This window comes from Solanum verrucosum, unplaced genomic scaffold (assembly GCF_900185275.1).
Source record: "Solanum verrucosum unplaced genomic scaffold, falcon-dt-bn FXZP01000142.1, whole genome shotgun sequence".
NCBI classification, from domain to species: domain Eukaryota; kingdom Viridiplantae; phylum Streptophyta; class Magnoliopsida; order Solanales; family Solanaceae; genus Solanum; species Solanum verrucosum.
Window position 1 is genome coordinate 755,278 of NW_026020259.1, and position 25,636 is coordinate 780,913.

The 25,636-nt window shown below is 34.7% G+C and overlaps 3 protein-coding genes across 4 annotated transcripts; 2 read left to right on the plus strand and 1 right to left on the minus strand.

The window, feature by feature from the left end:
• The first annotated feature begins 5,999 nt into the window (after window positions 1-5,999).
• Window positions 6,000-8,303, plus strand: LOC125833436 (pentatricopeptide repeat-containing protein At3g53360, mitochondrial). Its single transcript, XM_049512586.1, has one exon. It carries the CDS (start codon window positions 6,000-6,002, stop codon window positions 8,253-8,255), a length of 2,256 nt encoding a protein of 751 aa, XP_049368543.1. The 3' UTR covers window positions 8,256-8,303.
• Window positions 8,304-9,992: 1,689 nt separating this feature from the next.
• LOC125833435 (kinesin-like protein KIN-5D) lies at window positions 9,993-16,735 on the minus strand. 2 transcript variants are annotated; one of them, XM_049512585.1, is made up of 22 exons: window positions 16,569-16,735; window positions 15,955-16,084; window positions 15,680-15,838; window positions 14,808-15,284; window positions 14,420-14,517; window positions 14,174-14,330; window positions 14,029-14,098; window positions 13,698-13,774; window positions 13,546-13,599; window positions 13,378-13,458; window positions 13,165-13,276; window positions 12,914-13,000; window positions 12,653-12,828; window positions 12,406-12,567; window positions 12,217-12,324; window positions 11,977-12,135; window positions 11,815-11,898; window positions 11,464-11,669; window positions 11,261-11,362; window positions 11,079-11,188; window positions 10,829-10,980; window positions 9,993-10,311 (listed from the first exon to the last, which is right to left on the minus strand). In XM_049512585.1, exons 1-22 carry the CDS (start codon window positions 16,724-16,726, stop codon window positions 10,141-10,143), a joined length of 3,090 nt encoding a protein of 1,029 aa, XP_049368542.1. In that variant the 5' UTR covers window positions 16,727-16,735; the 3' UTR covers window positions 9,993-10,140. The 2 variants fall into 2 exon arrangements, with proteins under 2 accessions (XP_049368542.1, XP_049368541.1); XM_049512584.1 differs by having other exon boundaries at window positions 10,041-10,311; window positions 10,829-10,989.
• A 1,708-nt stretch (window positions 16,736-18,443) lies between these two features.
• Window positions 18,444-22,189, plus strand: LOC125833371 (G-type lectin S-receptor-like serine/threonine-protein kinase At1g11330). Its single transcript, XM_049512511.1, has 7 exons — window positions 18,444-19,701; window positions 20,368-20,475; window positions 20,577-20,767; window positions 20,882-21,092; window positions 21,170-21,416; window positions 21,489-21,639; window positions 21,899-22,189. Exons 1-7 carry the CDS (start codon window positions 18,444-18,446, stop codon window positions 22,187-22,189), a joined length of 2,457 nt encoding a protein of 818 aa, XP_049368468.1.
• Window positions 22,190-25,636: the final 3,447 nt, after the last annotated feature.

The following is a 25,636-nucleotide window of genomic DNA, read 5'->3' on the forward strand; positions in this document are numbered from 1 at the left end:
TTATTAAAGTACTGCATGTCAAAAAAAATTCACTGTACCCTTCTTTTAGTAGCTAAGAAGGATTGCATATCTTCTAATATTACATTCAATTGCTGCTCTTGTTTGCTTACAGAACTTGCTGTTTTTCTCTTTAAAATTTCAAGCTGCTGAGTTAATTTACTGCAGAGAGATTTGATGCCTTCAACATTTCCGTAATTAACTTGCTGATACAGAAACTCACCTTTGGATTGCTGCTGCCCCATTCAAGAAGAAAAAATTGATGAAAATTGGCAAATTCAATAATTTATCTCAATACTAATTACAAGTCAAATAACAAGGAATAAATAGCACTCTCCGTATACAAATGTATATCTACTTGGAGAAAGAGACATTAAGTCACATAACTGACACGCGAGACCCCCAAAGAAGAAAAGAGAGCAATATGCCCTGATTCAGTTATTATCAAATTCAACAAGGCAAGAAAGTGGAGAAATTTTTCACTAGAAAAAAAATCATGTTCTCAAGTATCATGCATATGCATTTGGAGAAGGGGAAATTAAACAATATATCAACTAATATGCAAGAATCACAAAGAAATCATAAACACGAAATCAAGAAAAAGAAAAAAAAACACCTTTGATTTCATCTGTTTTTCGAGAATTACATTTTTCTATAACGGCTATTGAGCTGATCAAGCCACCTAGTAACACTTCCAAAAGTACTCCTCCAACTTATATCTAAACCTTTCTTGGCCAGCAGTGTCCCAAATATGAGCTTTCCCATTAATGTCAAGAAGTTGGGTCTGAAATCCAACTCCAATAGTAGCTTTAGAATGAATTAGTATTGAGATAAATTATGTTCTCAATTAGTATTGATCATTACTCTTATCTGCTTCTGAGATTCGAGGAGCTGGTTTATAATCAATTTGATAATCACCTTTTCCCCTTCATGTAAAATATAGATGTAACCGTGTCAGTTGACCATGTTGCATTTGACACTAGACATAACAGTATGTGATAGCATGTTCAATAAGAACCACATACATAATTAATGGCTAATAAGGAAGAATGCATGAAAAAAAAGGCAATAATACTACACAAGCCAAGGAGTAAAAATCAGTTGGGTCATACTGCTAAAAGAGGGGGCAGAGTTTACTCTCCAACACGTGTACTGTTGCATGAAAAGATCTCAATTTCTTAAAGCGCGATCTATATAGATACAAATGAAATTAGGCCATTTTTACCACCATGTACTTTTTCTGAAAAGAAAGTACAGTTTTTAAATTGTAAATGGCCAGCGCCAAGATAGTAATGCTCATTGCTCAGTACTAAAGGGTATTCTCCAAGTTACAGAAACTGCTCAATTTCACATGGGACCAAGTTACTATTATTTCTTTTTCTGCTTTTGTGTTAAGCTTATCAATTTTTTCCAATAAATGATTGTCTACAAAGGGAATTTTTTTAAGTGAACCGGATGGGGTATAATAGTAGATTAATGAGATTCATGCATATGTTTAGGAGGGGTGAACAAGAAAATAATTATAGGTATAGCCATCTTTATTATGTTCCCTAGCTTCTCATGTTTTGATGTGCTACGTTTTCCATGAAAATAATCATCACAAATTTGAAGGAAGAGAGGACCACAACCGCACCTTGGAGTACACTATGTCATTTATTCTTTTTCTGGAGTCAACAAGAGCTTAACGCATTTGTAAAAAAATGCATATTTTTTTTTAAAGTTTAATCATAGAGTTGTTGCACAAAGGAATTCCCAAAAGTTTTCAAACAAGAAAACAGTAAAAAGGCTAAAACGCCAACAATCTATTTTTAACTTTTGTCAGTAGTGGAAGTGACAATTATTCATGTCTTCCTGCAGTGAATTATATTCTACAATCTATGGGGCTGATAGGTTTAGAATGCTTGACAACAGTTTTATGGATTAACGGCGGAGAAGTCCAAACTGGAAGAAAGGCATGATTGTGCAAGATGAATCAGAAACTGAGAAGATTAGTTTCTGCAGTAAAATTAGACTTCAGAAAGAGTAAAATATTGGTAAAATAAGGAAAACCTTGAAATCTCTCTATGGCCAATTGTGCCATTAGTTTTTGTGAGCCATAATGAATGTGAATTTTGACAGGTTCGCTCTCTTTTTCCTCAACTGTTTTACCCACTTCTTTATTCAGTTGTGACTTGTGAGTACAAATCCTTCCTTTTAACAGTTAATTGTAGTTAAAAAAGAGAACCTGACCTAGAAAGAATATTTTCCCAGATTTTCAAATTCAGGAGTTGTAAAAACTAGCAAAATACAGAGCTCTAGTGCTCGATTCCAGAACTTAAACAGTCTACAGAAAACAAAAGCAACACTAATATTTTTCTTGCAAAATTTATCACCCATCCAAATTTTGAACTTACAGTTCATTTCTTTGTAATTGTCACAACAATTTCACTAGTCTATTATTATGTTTAAACTTGCACACTTTTGATACCATTCATCAGTTCATATAGTTCACAAGAAAAGGTATTAAATGGCGAGGTGTAATTCAAGCAATGCAACAGAAACGTACCTGATATCCGACTTCTTCAGAAAACTTTCTGGATACTCTTGCCGCCGATACTGCTGCCTCCAACGGAAACCTATTAAACCAGTTAAAACTAACATTACTGTGATCAACTAAAAAATTGATTTCAATAATTTTTTGACTCGAATCCCTTGAATCTCAATAATTTATCTCAATACTCACCTCGAATTTCTTGCTTATCTCGACAACAAATTTGATTTCTCAACTGATGAATCCCCTATTTTTACGCCAATGGAGCTTTGTATAACGGCTATAACTCGTTTTGTATTTCAAATCTCAAAGTGTGGGAGGTGGGACCCATCATTATATTATAGTTTATTTTAGTAATAAAAGCATTTTATTGAACTACTAGTATAAAAACCCTAAATGGAATGAGTAAAGTAAAGGAAGAGGGAGAGTGGAGCTTTGAAACTCTAATCACGTTTGCTCAATTATATTCTTTTATTTCATTTTTTTTTATGTTTTTGCACGTTTCTTCATACATAATAATTAATATTAATATTTATATTACAAAAAAATGCTTTGAAAAATAAGTAATTGATATTGAGAGTATATTAAATTAATTAACTTTGGACATAACTCATCTTAAGAAAAAACTAATCCACAGTTATTCCAAACCTTTAATCTTTGATAATTTGATTCTTTTATAATGAAAGTTCAACCTCGTACATTTATAAAAGTGACAATGATATTACTAAAATTTGCTTGAACATGAATAACTCTTTTTGGCATTCTACGTGCACTCTTACGTGAACCAATACGTCTATTCCGATGCGAACTAATTATTGGTATAGCTTTTCTCATACTTTATCATCTTGTAAATATGAGTCAGAGATATATGAATATACCCATTTCATGTCAAAAAAAACTTGTTAGATACTGGGGATCCTAAATTTGAATTTTTGGGTGACTTGATGTTATTTTTAAGGTGTTTTTTTTTAATGAATTTGATGTTTGAATTCAATCAATGTAGTTCCTACATCCTTTTTAATTTCCTTTTGTATTGTGTGGTGCTTATTTTTTTTTTTAGGTTTCATTTATTTTTTACTCCTTCGATCTGAAATGTTACTTTTTTCTATATCATTTTATGTTAATATATTTAACAAGACATGAAATTTGAGATTTTTTTAAAATAAAAATTAGTCTTAAATATATTATAACATTATTAAATAATTATAAAATCATGTCGTTGAAGTGAAATAAAAATTTTAAAATTAAATTATTTTTAAAAATAAAATTGTGACGTTCTTTTGGAAAGATTAAAAAGAATGTGATGAAATATTTGCATGAATATGTGATATGCATAGATAGACAATATACTTAATTAGCTATTTTTAATTTGTAGCTATACATGTTATTAAATTTTATGATATGAAATATTTAGGAAGACTTTGCTTATGGATATTTCATAAAGAAATATATTAATATCACCAAAAGGATATAATAATTGAGTTAAATTGGACAAATTGAGTTATCATTCATTCTTTAGCTCTGATTCAATCTATTTTAGCCAAAGCAAGCTTTGGACAAGATTAAACATTAACATTAAAACACTCAAATTTTTTGAACATTTATTTTTTGATGAATGAGACTAAGGCCAAGCGATAGAGGAGCGTATACAAAAATATATTTATTCTTAATCTTTGCGTTACATTATCAATAGTTTGAGAATTCTCTAAAACAAATAGATATCTCAATCAGCTTCCTAACAAGGATCTATAATTTACCTTTTTATTGTCGTATAAGATGGAGTGTCCAATTCTTTCGAATATTAAAATAAAAAAGACTCTTCTCATATTTTAGATAGTGACCATCTAATAAGCATATGTAGTCTACTTTATAATCTCCTTTTTCTTAGACCGTTTTTTTTTATCACATTTTCAATTGTAAAGCTAGTCTCGCCTTCTAAGGTAAACCACCCCCCTTATATGTCCTAACAATGATAGGATAAATTTCATCTCCCGTATAACCTCCACAAAGACTCAAGACGAAATGAAGGGTGGACTGCTTTTAAACATTGTAATCAGCAAGTGTACGATCATCTTTAAATTGTTTTCCAGCAAATAATAATATTTGTTGATACTGGGGAATTCCTTCTTTGTCTTGGATCTTTGTTTTAACATTGTCAATGGTGTTGAAACTCCTGACATCGAGAGTAATTGATAATGGCGAGGTTAAGGGGATCACAAATATAGAGTTGTAAAGTAGAATGCGGAAGCTGTTATAGAGTATAATTGATAACACTTCTCATTTCCTGGATGTTGACCATATAATAACATGTGTAGCCTATCTTTTTTTTTTTTTTTTTTTTTGGAACCCTAGGATAACCTGCAGCCACTACAACCTCTGCCCTTCAAGTGAGCACTTTGTGCGCACTGGGTAAACCCTCCATTGTGTAATAGCCTGCAAACCACACAGGGGATGTAAACCACACTAGGCAACCCTATGCGACAGGCTCGACTCAGAAGACATTGAGAGGGGATCGATCCGGGGTCATCCGTGTGGATAACCACTTTCCAAACCAACTGAGCCATCCCGAATGACAATTTCTCCTTTTTTAATGTATTGTTTTTATAATATTTTCAATTGTAAAACTAGTCATGACTACTAAAATAATTGTTTTCGCCTTATATGTCCTAATAATGATTGGTTAGACTTCATATTCCCCATAACCTCCATCTTGACGCAAAACAAGATATATCGTGTCAAAATTCCTTCTTATTTTTAATTTTGCCTCGTTGCTATCCTTACTCATAAAGCTATGTAAATTAATGAAACATATATATATATATATATATATATATATATTGTACGTTATATTCAACATAATTATCATGTCCGATTGACCACAAATTATATTGGATCGTCATAAATTTTGCGTTGATAGAGGACAAAGAAGTGGGCTCATATACAATGGGCCAGTTATTTAAATTCAAATCACCAGCCCAAATGCCTCATAACCCATTGGGACCTAGAGACAGTTTGGCCCGCCAATTTCAAACGATGCCGGAGTAGCCGTATCTGGTTCGCCGGCGACATCTCATTGTAAGTTATTTCGTTTCTCTCTCTCCAGATTCCATGCTCGTAAAGTTTATATCAGTTCCTGGTCACAGCCATTTTAGTAAAAATACGAACTATGAATTGAGCTGAATTCGTATATTCTCAAGAGTCACATATGAGTTCAGAAATTGTTACACATTGCGTGAGATTTACAAATTTTAAGCAGACTTTCTGTTTACATTTGTTCGAATTGCTATTCACTTTAAAACATGCAAATTGTCTTGTGTGGTTCATATATTTCATAATGTATTTGCTATTGCAGAAATGAAAAATTTTGGGATGAAGATCCGAGTAAAGAGGAATGGATATAGATGATTCCGACTAGTTTGGGAGTGATGCGTAGTTGAATGATTGATTGATTGTTTGTGGGAATTCTTTCACAATGATAAAAAGGTTAGGATCAATCCGGAGCTATGTCAATCATAGGATACAGTCTTGTTTCAGGAATGAACAGTCTAGTAATGATCATATAATCTTGTTGTGTAAGCAAAAGTTATTTAAACAAGCTTTAGAGTCATTTGAGTTGTTAGAAAGGAACACAACTTATAATTTGTATCCAAGCACGTATGCTCAGCTAGTATCTGCGTGCTCATCTCTTAGATCCCTGCAGTATGCAAGAAGAGTTCATAGTCATATTTTAGCATCAAATTATCAACCAGACATGATTTTTCAAAATCATTTGTTGAATATGTATGGGAAGTGTGGGTCATTAAAGGAGGCTCGTAAGGTGTTTGATGAAATGCTTGAACGAAATTTGGTTTCTTGGACTTCGATAATTGCTGGGTACTCACAAAATGGTCAGGAGAATGAAGCATTAAATCTTTACTTTCAAATGAGACAGTTTGGTCTTATACCTGACCAGTTCACATATGGAAGCGTAATCAAAACATGCTCAAATATGAAAAAGGTAGAGTTAGGGAAGCAATTGCATGGCCATGTCATTAAATCGGAACATGGTTCCCACCTTATTGCTCAGAATGCACTGATTGCGATGTATACGAAGTTTAATCAAATTGATGAGGCATTGACAGTGTTCTCCCATATTAAATCAAAGGATTTGATTTCGTGGAGCTCAATGATTGCTGGATTTGCACAGCTTGGTTATGAATCAGAAGCTCTGTCCTGCTTCAGGGAGATGCTTAGTCAGGGGATTTACAAACTGAATGAATTCGTTTTTGGAAGCATTTTTAATGTCTGTAGAAGTCTTGGACAAGCAGAATATGGAAGACAAGTACATGGTCTAAGTATAAAATTTGGGCTTAGTTTTGATGCTTTTGCTGGTTGCGCTGTTACTGACATGTATGCCAGATGTGGATGGTTGTATTCTGCAAGAACTGCATTCTACCAGATAGGAAATCCTGATCTTGCATCCTGGAATGCTCTGATTGCGGGGTTTGCATACGGAGGTGACCGTGATGAATCTGTATCTCTCTTTTCTCAGATGAGAGCTTTGAGGTTGACCCCAGATGATGTCACAGTTCGTTCTTTACTTTGTGCCTTTGTAAGTCCATGTGCTCTCTTCCTAGGAAAGCAAGTGCACTGCTATGTTATTAAGAGTGGCTTTGATTTAGAGATTTCCATCTCTAATACATTACTTTCAATGTATGCCAACTGTTCAGATCTCCTGGATGCACATAAAATTTTCAATGAGATAAAAAATAAAGCAGATTTAGTCTCATGGAATGCCATTCTTACAGCTTTTCTACAACAGAGAGATTCTGGAGAGGTCTTCTCATTATTTAAAATGATGCTTCTTTCTTCTAATAAGCCTGATCATATTACATTAGTTAATATGCTTGGGGCTTCTGGAAAAGTAGCCTCTTTGGAAATCGGAAGCCAGGTTTGTTGCTATGCCATGAAAAATGGGCTAAGTGAAGATATTTATGTCATGAATGCTTTAATTGACATGTATGTGAAATGTGGACATATGACAAGCGCTAAGAAGCTCTTTGATAGTATGAAGAACCCTGATGCGGTTTCATGGAGTAGTTTAATAGTGGGGTATGCTCAGTTTGGATACGGAGAAGAAACTCTAAACCTCTTCCAAATGATGAGATATTTAGCTGTCAAGCCAAACCAAGTTACCTTTGTCGGGGTTTTGACTGCTTGTAGTCATGTTGGACGAGTAAAAGAAGGGTGGCAGTTGTTCAGAGCCATGGAAACGGAGTTTGGTATTGTACCAACTAGAGAGCATTGTTGCTGTGTAGTTGACATGCTTGCCCGAGCTGGCTGCATAGAGGAAGCAGAAGCTTTTATCAATCAAATGGAAATGGATCCTGATATTGTGGTGTGGAAAACTTTGTTAGCTGCTTGTAAGACGCGTAACAATCTTGATGTTGGCAAACGAGCCGCAGAGAAAATTTTGGAGATTGATCCGTCCAATTCTGCTGCACATGTGTTACTCTGTAACATTTTTGCTTCTACGGGCAGTTGGAAGGATGTTGCATCACTTAGGGGTCAGATGAGACAAAAAGGTGTCAAAAAAGTTCCAGGTCAAAGCTGGATTGAAGTCAAGGACCGGATCCATGTCTTCTTGGCTGAGGACTGTATGCATGCAGAAAGGGACAGAATATATTCCATGCTAGATGAACTATGGCTGCAGATGCTGGATGATGATTATTTGCCCCTTCAGATTTAAGTTTTAGGGGTAAAACATTTGGACAAGATGAGTATTGGATATACGCTTCTTGCAATTCCATTATTCCACATTGTGGACTTGCACCTTTACAGAACCACATTTTGCTTGTGCAGATGTTTGAGTTGGTTTTCTAGATATTAGGAGGTCATGAAACAAAAATTTGCCCAATAGCTATCCAGAGACATGCTTGACTAGAGAGACACTGAAGCAGCAGATATTCTTGTACAAATGGTCAAAGCAGTTTGCTGTTTTCCAAAGAACAAGTTGTTGTTTCATATAAAGATGTATTTCAAATTTCAGATTGCCGATTAACTGAAGATTGCTGCCAAATAGAGAGAGATATGAAGATAGCATCAGGGAAAAAGTTAGAAATGCAATCAAATTTTGGAACTCAAATTTCAGGATGGCTCTACTGCTTTTAAGGAGTGAATGAGGAAGCTATTTACTGTTTTGATGTGTAGACACACTAGAAACTGCAGTCCACTCTTGTTACTCCCAGTATCACTTTTCAGTGATACATCTTTTTTATGTTCAAATTGCACTGATTGCACGCCTGAAGAAAGCTAGCCTGGTGATTGAGAAGTATTATTACAGCGTCTGAAAGTTCACTGCGTGTGAGATCAAGTCCTCGAGACTTCAGTATTCTTGAGAGGATCCACTTCAGGATATGGTAAGTAGAGTTCTGAGAGTGTTCTCATCAAGAATAGCACGGAGAAGGGTCTTGCACTGAGTGAAAGGCACAGCAAAATCTAGTAATGGGTAGGCAACTCCTTCCTCAGTAAATGGTCACCTTGTGGAGGAAGAAGCACTGCCTGAGGCAGCCTTCATGCAAAACTCATGTGATTTGTTTATTCTTTGCTTTACTGGCTTAATGAAAGGCCACGAGACACTTCCATAAAACTTGTAGCTTCTTATACCACTTATGGAATTGATGCAGTGTAACCAACTAAAGCGGCAGATTAAAAGAATCACCAGTTGTATCTCTCTGAACCATTAGCTCCCTTGAAGTGAGGAAGTAAAGCTTGTATTTCAGAAAGCAGGTCTACTTGATGCCTGATAGGGCTTTCTCGTATGCAGCCCCGGGTGGTAACCATATTCTGAAGCCCAAATGACCGCCTCATTACTAGTGAAGTTCACTAAACTGTAAGTGAAGCTTTGGACCATATGCGCTAAGAAGTGATTACTGCATAGGATTTCAGAAATAGGTCTTTGGGCCTATCTTAATGGTCATCGACAAGGAAAACAGATTTCCAGTATGACACTATATTGTCCGTAACGAGTAGTCAGAGGGCTAATAATAAGCGAACTCTTAAATTTGAGCGCTGCATTGCAACTAGAAGGCATAAATGGAAGCCAGCTATGTTAGAAGGAGTTGCTTAAAGTGTTCTGAGGAGATTGCAACATAGGTCTTGGACTGAACCGATCTAAGGTGGCTATATGGGTTTACGCCTTTGCATCAGTCATCACTATGCTTTTGTGAGTTTTTGCCCATTATATTATTTGTTTTGTAGTGTAATGGTTCAGAAACCTATGTAGGAATGCTATTAAAGATTCACGCATCAGTTCTAAATTTCAAGACCCTTGTTTATCCTATATCAAAGTGGAAATTTCAAGTATAATGCACTGAATACTAACATATTGTATTTTGTTGTACATATGAGTCTGCTGTTTCTAATATACATATTTTAATATGACTAGAACACTTAGATGTAAAGAAACATTGATTTTATTTTCTGAGGCTCCAATTCACATGATGACATGCCTTAGTTCTTTTACTAAAGCGCTACATCCGGTTACCAGTAACAGATATAAACCTCGACTGATCAATCTCTAAATCAGTTATCCTACTTCGAAATATGAACATCTGGAATCCAATTGAATATCCTCATCCACCTTTGGTTGCATTTACATTTCTGCTAGCTCGGTTTGCTATTCCATTGCCTTGAAATGACTTGAGTGACTCTTCGAGAAAAGGAGTTCTGAGATTTTCAATAGATTCCCTACTTGGCACGTTAACTCTTTTCCTCCTCAGAGTTGAGCTTGACGGTTCATCAACCTAGTTATTGAGGAAAAAGAAGAATGCATTTTAGTATCCCATTCAAATGGCTGTAAAATTCCATAGGAAGCTGAAAAAGGTCTTAGTTGAAGGTAGCTTGTGAAGAGTGGTAAAAGAATAAGATCAAGAAAACCAAGAGTTCTTAACAGATGACAAGTAATTGGTACTTTTTCTTCTGGCGGAGAATTCTAATTTATAATAAAAAAGGCAAAGAAAATAAACTTATCACCCTGCTACAATCGAGTCAAGAACTTGAAAATGAAATATTGTCCTATTCAGGTATCTCATGGAAATTTCATACGTGATAATTTCCATTGACGTGGTATTCTTGCTATACAGGAGAAAGAGTTGGCGTTAGATTTTCTAAAGTGAAAGTCTGTTTCTGAATGATGAAGAGAGAAAATTTAAACCATCCTAAAATGCAGATTGTAATAATATTGTGCAAATTTGAGTATTATACTTTTTAGTTCTAATTCGAAGATCTTATTTATAGTTGCATAGTTTTATGAGCTTTTACCTTATACTCATCTGTCAATACTTTTCCTGCATTTTCCGCTATCTCTGATACTTCGGATGAATGTCTGTCTTTCATCTGTTTCATATCCTCAACGCAAGGTTGAATAGATGAACAGATCTTCTCACATTCATCATGATCAAGTTTCAGCAAACCTACAGCAACTTTAACTCTATTAGTCTGTGGCAATAAATCCCGAGCTTGTTCACTTGCAACATCAGAGGAAGAAACACTATGTATCCAGGCAACATACTTTCCATAACAAAAAGAAGATTCCTCTTGGAAATAGCTGTTTCTTCTAGTATGGAAGTCACTGTGGAGGAAAACTGAGTGCCGATCTTTCCATTTGATTCCATAGCACTCCTGAACATATCGAGGTAAAAATGTAAGAGAAGTTCTCAGATGGTAGTTGATTCATCTGAAATGATAACTCACTTAACAATGCAATCGATTGAGTTGATGGTTCTTGTTTCTTGGGAATGAAGGGATTCTTGGGCATTTCTCCATCCATCTTCGATCCCCTCTGATTTTGTCAAACTGAAATTTAAGATGAAAACTATAATTGCTTGATTAAAGGTATACAATACAAAACACAGTGCAATATTTATAGATTTTATATCATCGGAAACCAACTCAACCAGCAATCGATGTTTCCTGCTAGGCTACTCTTCCAAAATTCCAATCTAGTTGAATCCTCGATATGGTGGGATTCCGTGCTTTCAATGTAGTTTGTCCACTCTTCATAGGCAGAATTAGCACAACCTTGTATGTCTGAAAACTCAGCATTTAGATTTCTGGTTTTGATATTAGAGCACTCTCTAAGGTCATTGACTGCTGTTTGAACCTAAAGAATGAAAAAAATGAAAGTATTTGATAATTTTCTCCCTGAAAGAGATAGTCCTGCAGTAACTCCATGCTTTTAAGAATAAGAAAATCCATGAAAAGGCTATGATATTGGTATGTACAAGTTGCAATGAAGAAGCACATACCAGCCTTTTCTTCTTAGTACTGGAAGCTAATATAAGCTCTGCAACTTTTTCTATAAGTTGACGTTCTTCACTTGCAGCCAGCTCCTATAGAAGTAACTCAAAAGGGTGAAAAGAGATCAAGATCGAGATCTTCATTTCTAAGGAGAGTCCAGAAATAAATACCTCAAACTTTTCTTCAAGGGTGCAGAGTTGCTGATTATTAATTGTTTGTGATTTTTCATCCATTAGTCTCAATTTTGAAATATATGTATTCAAGGTCTTGAAAAAGTTGAGGAGAACTTCAGAGGTAATTTGAATTTCATGATATCTTCTTGTTTGATACTGATGATGGAGAAAAATAAACAAAGTTAGATGCACAAAACTAAGAGTATCTGAAAGAAAATTTATAGCATGCTTATGTACCTGTTGTTCTTGTCGCACAAAAGCATTTATCTTCACCTCAAGTTCCCGAATATTACCTTGCAGACCGTTGAGTATAGCATTAACATCTGCGGAAATCTTTCCAACAAGCTGTACAAGTATGCTGGCAAAATTGAGTGATGAAAGGGTGGAAAGAAAGTAACATCGACTTAAAGAAGTATCCACGCTTACATCCGTAAAAGCAGAAGAATGCTTTGATATTTCTGAATTCACTTTGCTAAAAGCTAACTGAGAATTTTCATGAAGATCTTGGGCTGGAACAGCTAAATTCTGGATATCGGAGTTATACTTGTCTTTCAGCTTCTGGAGCTGAACCTTCAATTCATCTGTAGCCTGTCCGTAAATTCAAGATTAGATAAGTTCCATTTTCAGGTCACAGATTATCAGAGTACCGTATGTCGAAAGAGTTTCACTGTACCCTTCTTTTAGTAGCTAAGAAGGATTGCGTATCTTCTAGTATTACATTCAATTGCTGCTCTTGTTTGGTTACAGAAATTGCTGTTTTTCTCTTTAAAATTTCAAGCTGCTGAGTTAATTTGCTGCGGAAGCTTTGCACAAGGATTCTGTTTCTTTCCTCTCTACTGTTGCCTTTTTCTGTTTTATAATAAACATATGTTAGAAGAAGAAACTGATCTTAACCAGATAAAGACTAAAGACCAGAAGAGATAGTAGTGCGGACCAATTTTGGCGAACAAGCTGGATATCTCTGATTCTGCATTCTCTACTTCATCTCGAAGCTCAAGTGCTTTATCAGTCATTTCCTTTTCTGAATAACCAAAGGTAAACAATGCAGATTTCAATAATTTCAAGAATAAACTTCTTTCCAATGAGCCGTTAATGGATACATATTTATTCCTACATGGTGTAGGATTCAGGAAAGGTTTGGATCATCTTTGTATTTCAATTACATGTTTGGGACACACTTCTTACCAGATTTAATGACATCGGATACTAGAGAATCCTTCTCTTGAATCATTTCTTTTGCTCGCCTGTTTTGAGCTTCTAGATCATTGAAAGCTTGTTCAGCTTTCTTTAGTTCTCTCTGCCATAAAATAGAGACTGGAAAGTTTACTTATCTTGTAGGTTCTTGCTATCATGGTAAAAAAGAGACACAGATAGTAACTTGTTCAAGTAACATTCTACCTGAGTTCTCTCAAGTTGTTTGGTTGAATCTGCTGTCAGTTGTCGCTGATTATCATAAAGATCCTGAAGCTCTATCAGTTTCTGCTCAGAATGTGTACCTTCTCAATCATCTTGGAATAAATTAGGACTTGCATAAGCTGCCTACATGATAGACCAGGTGATACTTACCTTGTTTTTGGACTCTAAATCAAGTTCCGTGAACTTCAGTTTCCCAACTATCGCCTAAAAAAGGGAAAAAAGAAGAAGCATTCGAGTTATAAAGTTTGTTACTATTTTACAGATCAAGAGTAGCTTTCCAGATATATTGATGGTAATAGCACCTTATGAGCTGCTTCTTCTCTCAGGTAACGATCTTGTGGTATGTAGATTCCATTCTTCTCCCTCATTGCATGTAATTCTGCAGAGCAAAGAAGAATGCCTACTGTTATAAAGTGCATGAAGCATCCTGCATTCACACAAGGTTCGGGGACGGGCAACACCCTAAGGGGTGTGATGTAGGCATCCTACCCTGATGCAAGCATCAGTGGTTGATTTCCACGGCTCAAACGCCTGACCTATAGGCCACACGGAGACAAACCGTATTCCTTCAATGCCTACTGTTATAATACCACATAAATTAATAAATTGTCAAACTACAAATCTCATTTTAACCTTGCTTTAGGCAGTCCATCTCCACATACAAATCTTTGATTAGGGCAGATTTTGTCAGCTTCTGGTTAACCTGGAAATAGACTTGAGAATGAAATATATGGTCATCTAAAATCATAACAAGTCTCCAAAGAATAAAATTGACTACCTCTGGCCTGTTTTTAATTTGCTTGGCACGATTAGCATATTCGAGAGTACTGAGAGTCTCTTCCAAGCACTGGATGGACGGTGAAACTGTGGCAATTATGCATGTCTTTGTTTTTCCTCCTAACGAATCCCTCAGAAACCTTGTCAACTTGCTATCCCTGATATCCCGAGACTTATTTTACAATGGTTGCTTCTGTATTATAACATCTGTTGCAATGTATATATAATGACTGAATAAGTTCTATACCTGTATGGAACATGTCCAGAGTGATCAACCAAAGCATTGATGACCCTGCCCAAGGTAAGCAAGCTCTTATTTATCTCCCCTGCCTCTCTTGCTCTTCCCTGTATTTTAGAGAAGTAAATGTGCTTACGAACCTCAAATTTCACTATAATAAACTGAACGATTTAACTTATATACATTGACGATGTAAAGAATCTTTATACTGTCAGTGTAATTTAACGTGTTATAGCAGGTAGTCAGCATTATTTTCCAGGTAAGTAGTTCCACTTATTATGAGCCACCTGCAATTATCTTTAAAGTGACGTGATAGTGCATTTTATGCAAGTTAAACTCGTTTGTGAAATGGTATAATAACTAGTTTCGATTATTCTGAGAAGTTCCATTAGTGTACCTCTTTTGCACCAGAACGTAAAATGTTCTCGGATCCAGCTAGGTCAACAAGATTCAGTTTTCCACACTTAATCAGTTCTAGTCCCTCATGAGTACATTCCTTAACATGTAAGGTGATGGAAAATATCGAATGAGACCTATTGCTTTGTTTATTAAGAAGCGTTTCAGCTGTATGCTTATTCGCAGACCCTTTCTCCAAAATTTTGTATATTTCATCTGCAGTTGATACTGTCACCTCTTCTAAACCTCTAATGAAAACTGCGCCTTTTCCATCCTCCATAAGAGCTAATGGCTTTCTCTGCTTCTCATCTATCGGTTTTGATTCCTCGTCCAGGGAAAGAAGATCTGTTATCTCCTCGTTATAAATCTCTATATATGCAACTTTCATAGTGTACTCAGCCTTTTGAGACTCCAAAATGTCAAAAATCTCTTGGACTGCTCTAGGTATTACTCCAGCATTCTTGTGAAACTCCCCATTCTACAAGCATCAACATTGAAATAGGATATAAAAAATGATAAAAGCCAACAAAATCAGGGGCGGAGCTACAATATAAGTTAAGGGTTTTGACGAACCTAATAGCTTTTGTATTAGGGAACTTCATTAAATATGTATAAATATTTAATAACAAACTTAGTAACTCAAATGAGCTTCAAGTTCGAAACCCATAAACTTCAAATCCTAGATCCGCCTCTATCAATCTTTTAGGGAGGGGAAGGGGAAATGGGGAGGGATTACTAGGTGGGGAATCGAACTCTCACCAACAAGGTGAAAGATCAGGTAGCTAACCAACTGAGCTACTAAGATTTTCCCGCCTCTGTCAAAATGATGGTTACATTTGAGGGGGGAGAAATGAAGAAAGAATCAGAGAGAACCTTCTCTTTAATTGCTTCCCCTTCCATTGTGTAAGTTTTTCCTGTTCCAGTTTGTCCATAAGCAAAAATAGTACAAGTATATCCCTCAAGAGCCTCATTAACAAGAGGAGACACAGACTGATCATAAAAGTCCTTTTGCTGAGATGATGGACCACAAACCTAACAAATATTGTGGCATCAAAGGGGTTCAAATCAACGTTACTTCACAAAATTTTCGTAATTATGAAAAAAAGATATAGAATAGATTAAACTTATTGACATTATAAGAAGATAACCTTGTCAAATAGAAAGGTTTTGTTTATTTGCTTAGTAGTTGTGTTCAAAGTTGCAGTGACTTCTTGTTTCAGCTCGTCGCATGAGATCACCAAAGGGCCTTTCACCTGCATTTCATCCTCATTTGGAGGCCTGAAAGACAAGTATGTCACTAGCTTGTAAGTCTCAATGGTAAATTGATGAGTCGATCTGCCTACACGTCTTGCTTTTAGTGTTAAATACTTCTAACCTCTCAGTTACAAATGATCGTGAAATTAGTTTGGTAAAAAGAGAAGAGGTAGGTTTCTTGATTACTCAGACCTAAACTAAACTACATTATCTTTAATATTAGAACATAACAACAATAAACCCACTGGAATCCCACAAGTGGGGTTTGGGGTGGGTGGTGTATAATAGCCTTACCCCTACCATGTGAAGGTAGAAAAACTGTTCTGATAGACCCTCGACTCAAGTAAAACAAATATTAACATGTAGAACTCCAAACATGTGACCTTATTGCCAATACACTTATATGGATCAACATGGACAATGAGGATTCCCAAGCTGCTTGAAATTAAGGCATAGTTATCGTATGAACGCGTAGAATTAGCAATGGAAAATTTTAACTGGTTCATACCTGCAACGCAGTACAACTTTCACATTTACCCCTTTTTCATCATTTGATCTGGTCAATCCTGATCTGCATGTTTTTTCAGTTGATGACCATAGTGTTTGAGACATCAAGAAAGGAGAAGAACTCCTTCTTCTTTGATGATTCGATTTCGGAGTATCCATCAAAAATGCCCTGTAAATCTCCCTGTATTCTTTTTGTTTGGTACTTCAATAGTACAAGCTGTTTGATTGTGACTTCTTTTGTTTGGTCACCTTTGGAGAATCGTTTTCTAGTAACCAAAGTCTCACTTTGATTATGTTGACTGGCCGGCCGGTCGGTCGAATATTACAAGGTTTTGGATATCTAACACAGTAAGATTTTAGTTTGTATATAAAAACAAGAAGAGATGAACAGAAAATTTAATGTATGGCGTTACACTTGTCTTGCTTAATAAAGAAATACTGTTTCTTGATGAGCTTTAACTACTTTTATTGACGTTTTGAGTCATTAGTCAATGAGGCGTTAGAGAAAAAAAGACATTAACTTGTGTTTTGGACATATTTTTTTATATAAAGAAGACATATAGTAATAGAAGGATGGATTATAATTTGAACTTTTGTCATTTTGCTACATTATTGGTAGCATATTGTAGGTACACCTAAAATATTCCATCTTTCTATGTATTAACAATTTTTTTTTTTTTATATATATAATAACTAAGTTGTAATATTAATAAGATGTCTATTTAAAAGTTTCTACAAAGATGACATACAATTCATTACTACTCCATCTAGTTTTGCTACTAATCGTCTTCCACCATTATTAATTACCACCTATAACCACCATCTTCAGTCACAACTATCACCACCGCCAATCAAATATGTCAGTTGTCACCCGTCACAACTATTAGTCACCATTTACGATCATCTCCACTAAAATTATTAGTCACTAACAACAATCAACCACCACGATATATATCACCAATCAACGTCATCTATCACCATCACCATTAGCTGTTACTATTATCCATCACAATTATTAATTGTCATCACCAACCACCATGATCAACAACATCCACTGTTAATTACTATTTTCAGCCACCGTTACCATTAGCTATTAACCATCACCATCACCAACAAAATCATCAATTGACATCCAGCTATTAAAAAATAAACAGTCTTAATCATTCAAAATTTGAATCTTAATTCACATCTTAGTATTCAAATGTATAACTAGATTCAGATTTTTTAGTTTTAAATTAAGAAAATATTTTGAACCAAGAAACAAATCAGACATTTGGTTAGGTTATTTTCCTTCTCCTTAAATGGTCTGTACTATTGATGATTTGAAGAAAACTCTACTTCAATGTCCATTTTTGGGGTTGATTTCTCAAATGGTCACTTATAGTTATTATCTCAGAAAATTGAATTCTTTATTGAGAAAAATTGGAATAAAAAAGAAAGGCTTGGTTTTCTAATATGACTATTAATTAATTGAGTGACTATATGAGAAATGAACTCTCCATTTGTGAGTTTGCCATCACTATGGGGTGTAGAATGGGTTTTCTAAACTAAAGCAAAAGTCTTTCATCAAATAATTAAAGGTGTAAGGGAAGAGTTTGACTTTCTGTTGTTATAAATTATGATCATGTTTCAAACATAAAATAGTATCATTTGTTGATTTAACTATTTTGCATGTCCTTTTCACACTGGTTTATGTAATAGACAAGCTAAGCCTGATCAAATTCTGTTGACTTTTTGTGAAATGCTTCAAAGAAAGTTTTTGTTTAACCACTATTTGTCGTATTGTTTTCTGAGTATTATGATCTGAAATAACATGGCTAGAATTATTAGAAAGCTAATCATAGTCCTTGTAATTTCTTATCTATGTCCTTTAATAATGAATGCGATTTGCGTAGCAACAGATACTATATCAATGAACCAACAAGTTGTAGATGGTGAAACATTAGTTTCAGCAGGAGGTATCTTTGAGCTTGGTTTCTTCAGTCCTAATGGATCCCAAGGGCGATATGTCGGGATATGGTACAAGGGATTACCAGTTGAAAAAGTTGCATGGGTTGCAAACCGCGAAAGAGCAATTGGATCATATGGAGTTCTTATGATTAATGCAAGTGATGGAAATTTAGTCCTTGTGGATGATAAAAATATGCCTGTCTGGTCTACAGAAATTAATCTGGTATCGAACAATAACACAATTGCTGTGCTGACTGATCAGGGGAATCTTGTTCTCCGCGATAAGAACGAGTTGAATGAATCTGTACTGTTATGGGAGAGCTTCAATCATCCATCCGATACTCTCTTGCCTCGTATGAAGATTGGGCAGAATACTAGAACAGGGGAGCAAATAGTCGTCACGTCGTGGAAAGATGAGAAAAATCCATCACTGGGAAGTTTTAGCACTGCTGTGGTGGATCCTCATGAACTTTTACAAGTACTTATTTTGAATGGCTCATCGAAGCATTTCAGATCGGGGCAGTGGAACCGGAGAAGTTTCATAGGAGTGCCTAGCATGACTAAAGACTTCCACAATGGCTTTCAACTACTTATGGATAATAATGGGGAGGAACTTTATTTTACTTATGCTATACTCAATTACTCTGCTCCAACATTGATATACTTTGATTCCTACGGAGCGATAATTCAAATGGATTGGGATGCAGAAGAGAATAAATGGTTAAAGGTGCAGGTAGTACCTAAAGGTCAATGTGATTTGTATAACACATGTGGTCCTTTTGGAAGTTGCAAGGATAATGATTCACCAATATGCAAATGTTTGAAGGGCTATGAACCAAAGTCTATCGGTGAATGGAACGAGGGGAATTGGACTAGTGGTTGTGTCCGGAGAGCACAATTTCAGTGTGAGGAGACGATCACTAGTCCGAATTCTGATGATGAGAGAAAGAGAGGGGATGTGTTTTTATCCGTTTCAGGGATGAAACTACCAGATTTCTCACATTACCTACCTACTTGGGATAAAATGGAATGCGAAAATTCTTGCTTGAAGAATTGTTCTTGTTTGGCATATGCTTATGTGGATGGAATAGGCTGCATGATTTGGGGAAAAGAACTTATTGACCTCCAAGAGTTCACCCGTGGTGGAGAGCAACTATACATTCGCCTCGCACATTCCCAACTTGGTAGATACAGATACACCAATTCTATGTTGCTCGGACACTCCAAAAACGTTGTTGCACCCGTATCGGATCCTCCAAAAAACACACTATTATTGGAGGATCCGACATGCACACGACAATACTTTTGAAGAGACTGAGCAACATAGCACCAATTTTCTCTATAAACATCCCATTTTATTACTACTCGAACAAAACTTCACTTCATTTTGGATTTGTTTTAGTAGTTTGCCTATGTTATTTGTCTCTAATCATTTGTTGGATTCACATTCTCTTTTTATGACTGTAGTGTTCGGGCCAAATTTAGTGCGCCTGAACTATTCTCAGAGACAGAGCTAGGATTTTGAGTTTATGGATTTTGGATTCTAGAAAAAACAAATTACTGGGTCTTGACTAAATTATTTATACTTATTAAATGGATTCTTAAACACAAATAATATATGGTCTAGCCCAAAGCTACTGGATTCTACAGACTCTGTAGACAGGCTTGTAGCTCTGCCTATTCCATCGAGTACTTGCTACCTCTCACCAATAGGGATACTGAGTAATTCTGCTCACTAAGGCTTAAGTAGATGTGAAAAAACACCTAGCATGGTTTTGCTTTCATCAGAATCTGAACTTGAGACCTCATGTTTTAGTTGTTTTCTTATCGAGTTGCCTTTTGTCATGCAGATAAGAGGAGGATGCTAACGGGAGCCCATATTGCAATTATTGTCTCAGCGACATTCGGCCTGATTCTTATTGTTTGCACTATATATGTATTGAAGATCAGGAAAAAAGGTAAAAAAAAAAAAAAAAAAAGAGTCAATTTTTACAGTTGTTAGAGGCACAACTTTTCGCTATCTTTTGGAAAGACTTTAATTTTTACTAGATTTTATCAGGCATTGGGAGTTTAGTCCCTTTTCGCATAGCTTCAAAACACTCTTCAGCAACAAATTTGCTTCATAACAGTTTTACTCAAGGTAGAAGTACAGAATTACCAGTTTTCAGCTTCAAGTGCATAGAAACTGCTACTAAGAACTTTTGCTATCGAAATAAACTTGGAGAGGGGGGATTTGGACCTGTATACAAGGTATATATATATATATCACTCGTGTGTGCTTTAATCATCGAAAAAGTAGAGCAAATTTCACATGGTTTATACTCATTTGCTTATTAGTTGAAGTCATGTGTGATTCATATATAGGGGGTATTAGCAAATGGACAAGAGGTTGCTATTAAACGACTTTCGAGGAGCTCAGGACAAGGCATTGAAGAGTTCAAGAATGAGGTTACACTGATTTCTGGACTTCAACACAGAAACTTAGTCAAACTGATGGGGTTTTGCGTTCACGGGGAGGAAAAGTTGCTGATCTATGAATACATGTCCAACAGAAGCTTAGACGTTTTCATATTCGGTTAGCTAATTAACAAGAGTACTTAAACAGTACTTTTCTTGATGAATTATGATTAAATTGCTCTTTGTGCTTGGCAGGAGGATCAAGATCTAATGATAAGGCGGCATTGAGTTGGAATCAACGATATAGTATCATTGAAGGGATAGCTAGAGGTCTTCTTTATCTGCATCGTGATTCACGACTAAAAATCATTCACAGAGATCTTAAGTCAAGCAATATTCTGTTAGACGAAGATATGAATCCCAAAATCTCAGATTTTGGAATGGCTAGGATTTTCGGAGGGAATCAAACTATAGCAAATACCAACAGGATTGCCGGTACCTAGTAAGTATTGATTGTTCATATATAGCAGTGAAATTCATCATAACTAAATTGTATATTTGTGTATCAATGCAGTGGTTACATGTCCCCTGAATATGCAATACAAGGAATTTTTTCCGAGAAGTCGGATGTCTTCAGTTTTGGTGTCATATTGTTAGAGATTATCAGCAGTAAAAGAAACAACAGCTATTGTCACTCTGAAGACTCTCGCAACCTCCCGGACCAGGTGAAAAAAGAGAAAAACTGAAAGAATTTCTCATTTTCTCATATACAGTCAAACCTCTTTATAATAACGTAATTTCTTGTCTAGCTGCTATAGCGAAAATGTAGTATAAAGAACATATAAATATAACATAATATGGAAGTTCGAGAAAAATTTGGCCGAGGATGATTGTTATCGAGAGGTCTGAATGGACTTGAATATTCTTCTATCCTATACTACTACTATTTTCACATGACAAAACTAATATCAATGGATTTTATAGGCATGGCAACTGTGGAATGAAGGCAAGATACTCGAGTTTCCGGATCCAAAGGTGTTTGGTTCACTTGAAACACCAACACAAGTTGTTAGATGCATCATTGTGGGATTGCTTTGTGTGCAAGAACATGCAAGTTACAGGCCAAATACAGCTACAATTGTTTCCATGCTCTGCAGTGACACACTTCTTCCTCCGCCTAAGCGACCGGCATATAGCAGCAGAGGCTCTGATGATCCAAATATTTCACCTTGCTCCAGAAATTCCATTTCTATTTCAAATGTTGAAGGACGTTGACTTCAATTTATCTGTTTGGGACCTTCAATGTGATTTACTATCCTTGTCCCTTGTCCTAGCATAATACATGAATAATATATACCATTTAACTTGACATCAACTGACATCTAGGCTCTCCAACCTGCAGTGTACACAGGGGCGGCTCAACAGATTTCATGGCCTAAGGCAAAATCATATTAAGAGGCCCTTAAATTTATTTTATAAAATTTATACACTAACAAGAAAATTTATTTTCTACACAATAGATTAATTATTTAAGACAAAAAATAGCAAATTTCACACAAAAAAAAGAAGGAAGAAGAGTAAAAAAAATAAAGTGATGGATTATCGATGTTAAGCTTCAAACCTCAAATTGAAATTTTAATTTGGCTATCATCAAATAAGAAAAATAAAAAAACCACTACATCAAAAATGATCTTTAGCAGCAATTAATTAACGACAATAGCTCAATTGCTGCTAAATATGTATTTTTAGCGGCAATTAACACTCTTTGTATATGTCCCTAAAGCCTTTAGCGACATTGAATCTAATGACACTTAACTAATGCCAGTAAAAACTTTAGCATTCTTTATTAATGTGTCTATTTATCGCCGCTAAAAGTTGTTTTTGTTGTAGTGAACATTAACTTAATAGTTAAGGTTTTAAGTATGGATAGTAAGAAAAATATATACACCTTCTTATCAAATTTATGATCAATTTAAATGATATAATATTTTTAAAATGATATAATTCATTCCATTAAGTAGCATTCATTGGTGAATATCTAAAATAAATTATAAACTTTCATATAATATATTAAATTAAAGTTAATAGTTAAGGTTTTGAGTATGGATAGTAATAACAAAAATATATACACCTCCTTATCAAGTTTCTGATCAATTTAAATGATATAATTCATTCCATTAAGTAGCACTTATTGGTGAATATCTAAAATAAATTATAAAACTTTCATATAATATATTAAATTAAAATGAAAAGGAAACTTGTGCATGAATGTTTTTGTGTTCACGCAGTTTAAGAAAAGATTGAAACAAAAATTCATTATGTTATCACATATATAACTTAGTTCTTATATAAAAAGGATAAAATTTAAAATCGGAAGTTAAAACAAAGATATCAAATAATGAGGTGAAAAGATTATGAGATTTTATGAATTTATTGGTAAAAAATACTCTCAAATAAATAATAATAATAAATATACCATAAAAATTTTATTTATATAAATTATATTAACATATAATAAAATCAATAACGATAATTTAAATAATTTGGGGCCTTCAAATTTTTGAGGCCTAAGGCAATGGCCTCACTGGCCATGCCTTAGAGCCGCCCCTGAGTGTACACAAGTAGGTACTTAAACTTGTATAAAGTTGAGCAAGTAGACACACATGTCGTCCTACATTGTGTACACGTAGGACGCCACGTAGGACACGTGTGTATATAAAGTGTAAGTGTCTATTTATGCATACACAAAGTTTGAGGGCATAAATGTCAGTTGAGGCCAAGTTGAAGGACACATTTATGTATTATGCCATCCAACTCTGAATCCTTCTTTCTTTAGAATGTGGTCATTTGTGTTGGTGGAAAAATGCATTTGATGTCAATTTCTATAGTAGTGACTTTATATCCAAGGATGATCACATGGCGTATTCGAACCAATCACGTACTTTATTGAGATAGACGAAATTCTCCCTCTGAGAATCGTGTATGAGACTTTCATTTCGTACAACTCGAGCAAAAACGCCCAAACACTAGTTGCAACGGATATGGGGTTCCTTGGTGATGGTCTTGTATAGCTGGTTAGAACAGATGTATGTATGTAGTTTGCAGATTTTATTTGATGTTATTGGAGTTGATTGGCTGTTTATGTTGTTAAGATGTTGACTATTAATTGCGTATCTTGAATATCAGAAACAATCTCTCTATCCCTATATTCTATTTTTTTTTCAAATCTCACTTGGGCACTATTCTCGTTCTACCAACCTTGTGATCACAACTAATTGATACAGTCAAACCTGGTTATAGTGGCAGTGTTTGTCTAAAAATTTCATGAATATTATAGTGTGGTGTTGTTATATGTGTATACTGATATTTGATGTTTAGATCTCAATTAATTGTTATAAACAAGAACACACAAACAATATAAAAGTTCGGAGCCAAAAGGGCAAGTTTTTTCTTCAAAAAAACATTAACGGTATATCAATTTTTTTAAAAACCAAAACGGCAAAATCACTACTGAAGGAGCGATATATTTTAACGTTGTGCACACAGTTAAAACCTTTATTTAAAATCACTGCTCCAACAGCGATTTTGGCCAAATTCTTTTTTTTTTTTTTGTAAAATGTCCAAAAAAAAATTTTAATCTTAAATCGCTGATTAAGCAGCGTTTTTTCAAAAAAAAAAAAAAAACTCTAAAATCACTATCCAACGTTTTCTTTAAAATAAATTAAATTTGTAGCCATTTTAATTTAAAAACTGAATTTGCTGCAATGGCAGCAATTTTCTAATTTTTTGTTTAAAACTATCGCTTCTTTGGCAGAAATTTTTCTTGATGTTTAAAAATTGCCAATTTTCCTTAATGTTTTTTTTTTTTAAAATAAATTGGATAACGCTGCTGATGCAGCGATTTACAATAAAACGCTGCTGAGATAGCGATGTTACGAATTTAACTTTTTTTTTATAAGTTTTTGACGGCGGCATACACGGCGTTAAAAAATATGGCTCCCTAGGTAGCCATTTTTCCCTTTTGTGTTTAATTTTTTTTTGGTATACCGTTTATGTTTTTTTAGGAAAAACCTTGCCCTTTTGACTCCGGACTCAACAAAATAATGGGTTAAAAACTTAAATATACAATTTAAGCACCTAAATAACCCCTATATAACCATAGTTTTAACTAGGGGTGTACATGACCGGGTTGGTTCGGATTTTTCAAATATCAAACCAAACCATTTGTGTCGGATTTTTAAATCTATAAACCAAACCAAACCAATAAAACTCGGGTTTTATCGGATTTTTTCGGATTTTTCGGATTTTTTTGGGTTTTTCCAGTAAAGTATTCATACAAACATATAATTTACTTGTACTTCAAATATTTCTTTAGTCCTACCAAAATACAACTATTTAAGGTGTTTCTTAAGAAAATAACACAAAATATGATATGAGTAATGACACTAAAATATCCAACAAAATAATAATAATAATAATGAAATCACGTAAAACAAATATTGCAAATTAACAAGTCATAATAAAAATGATCATAATTTAAAAGTACTAAATCATGCTAAAATAAGTTTAATAAGTATTAGTTACATGACTAAATATTAAAGGAAATTAAAATTAGATTATGTATTTGAATTGTCTAAACCAATGTAAAATCCATATTCAATATTATTTTCATTTTTAGTGTTGAATTGATTTCCTTTTTGCATTAGTATTAATTTGATTTTG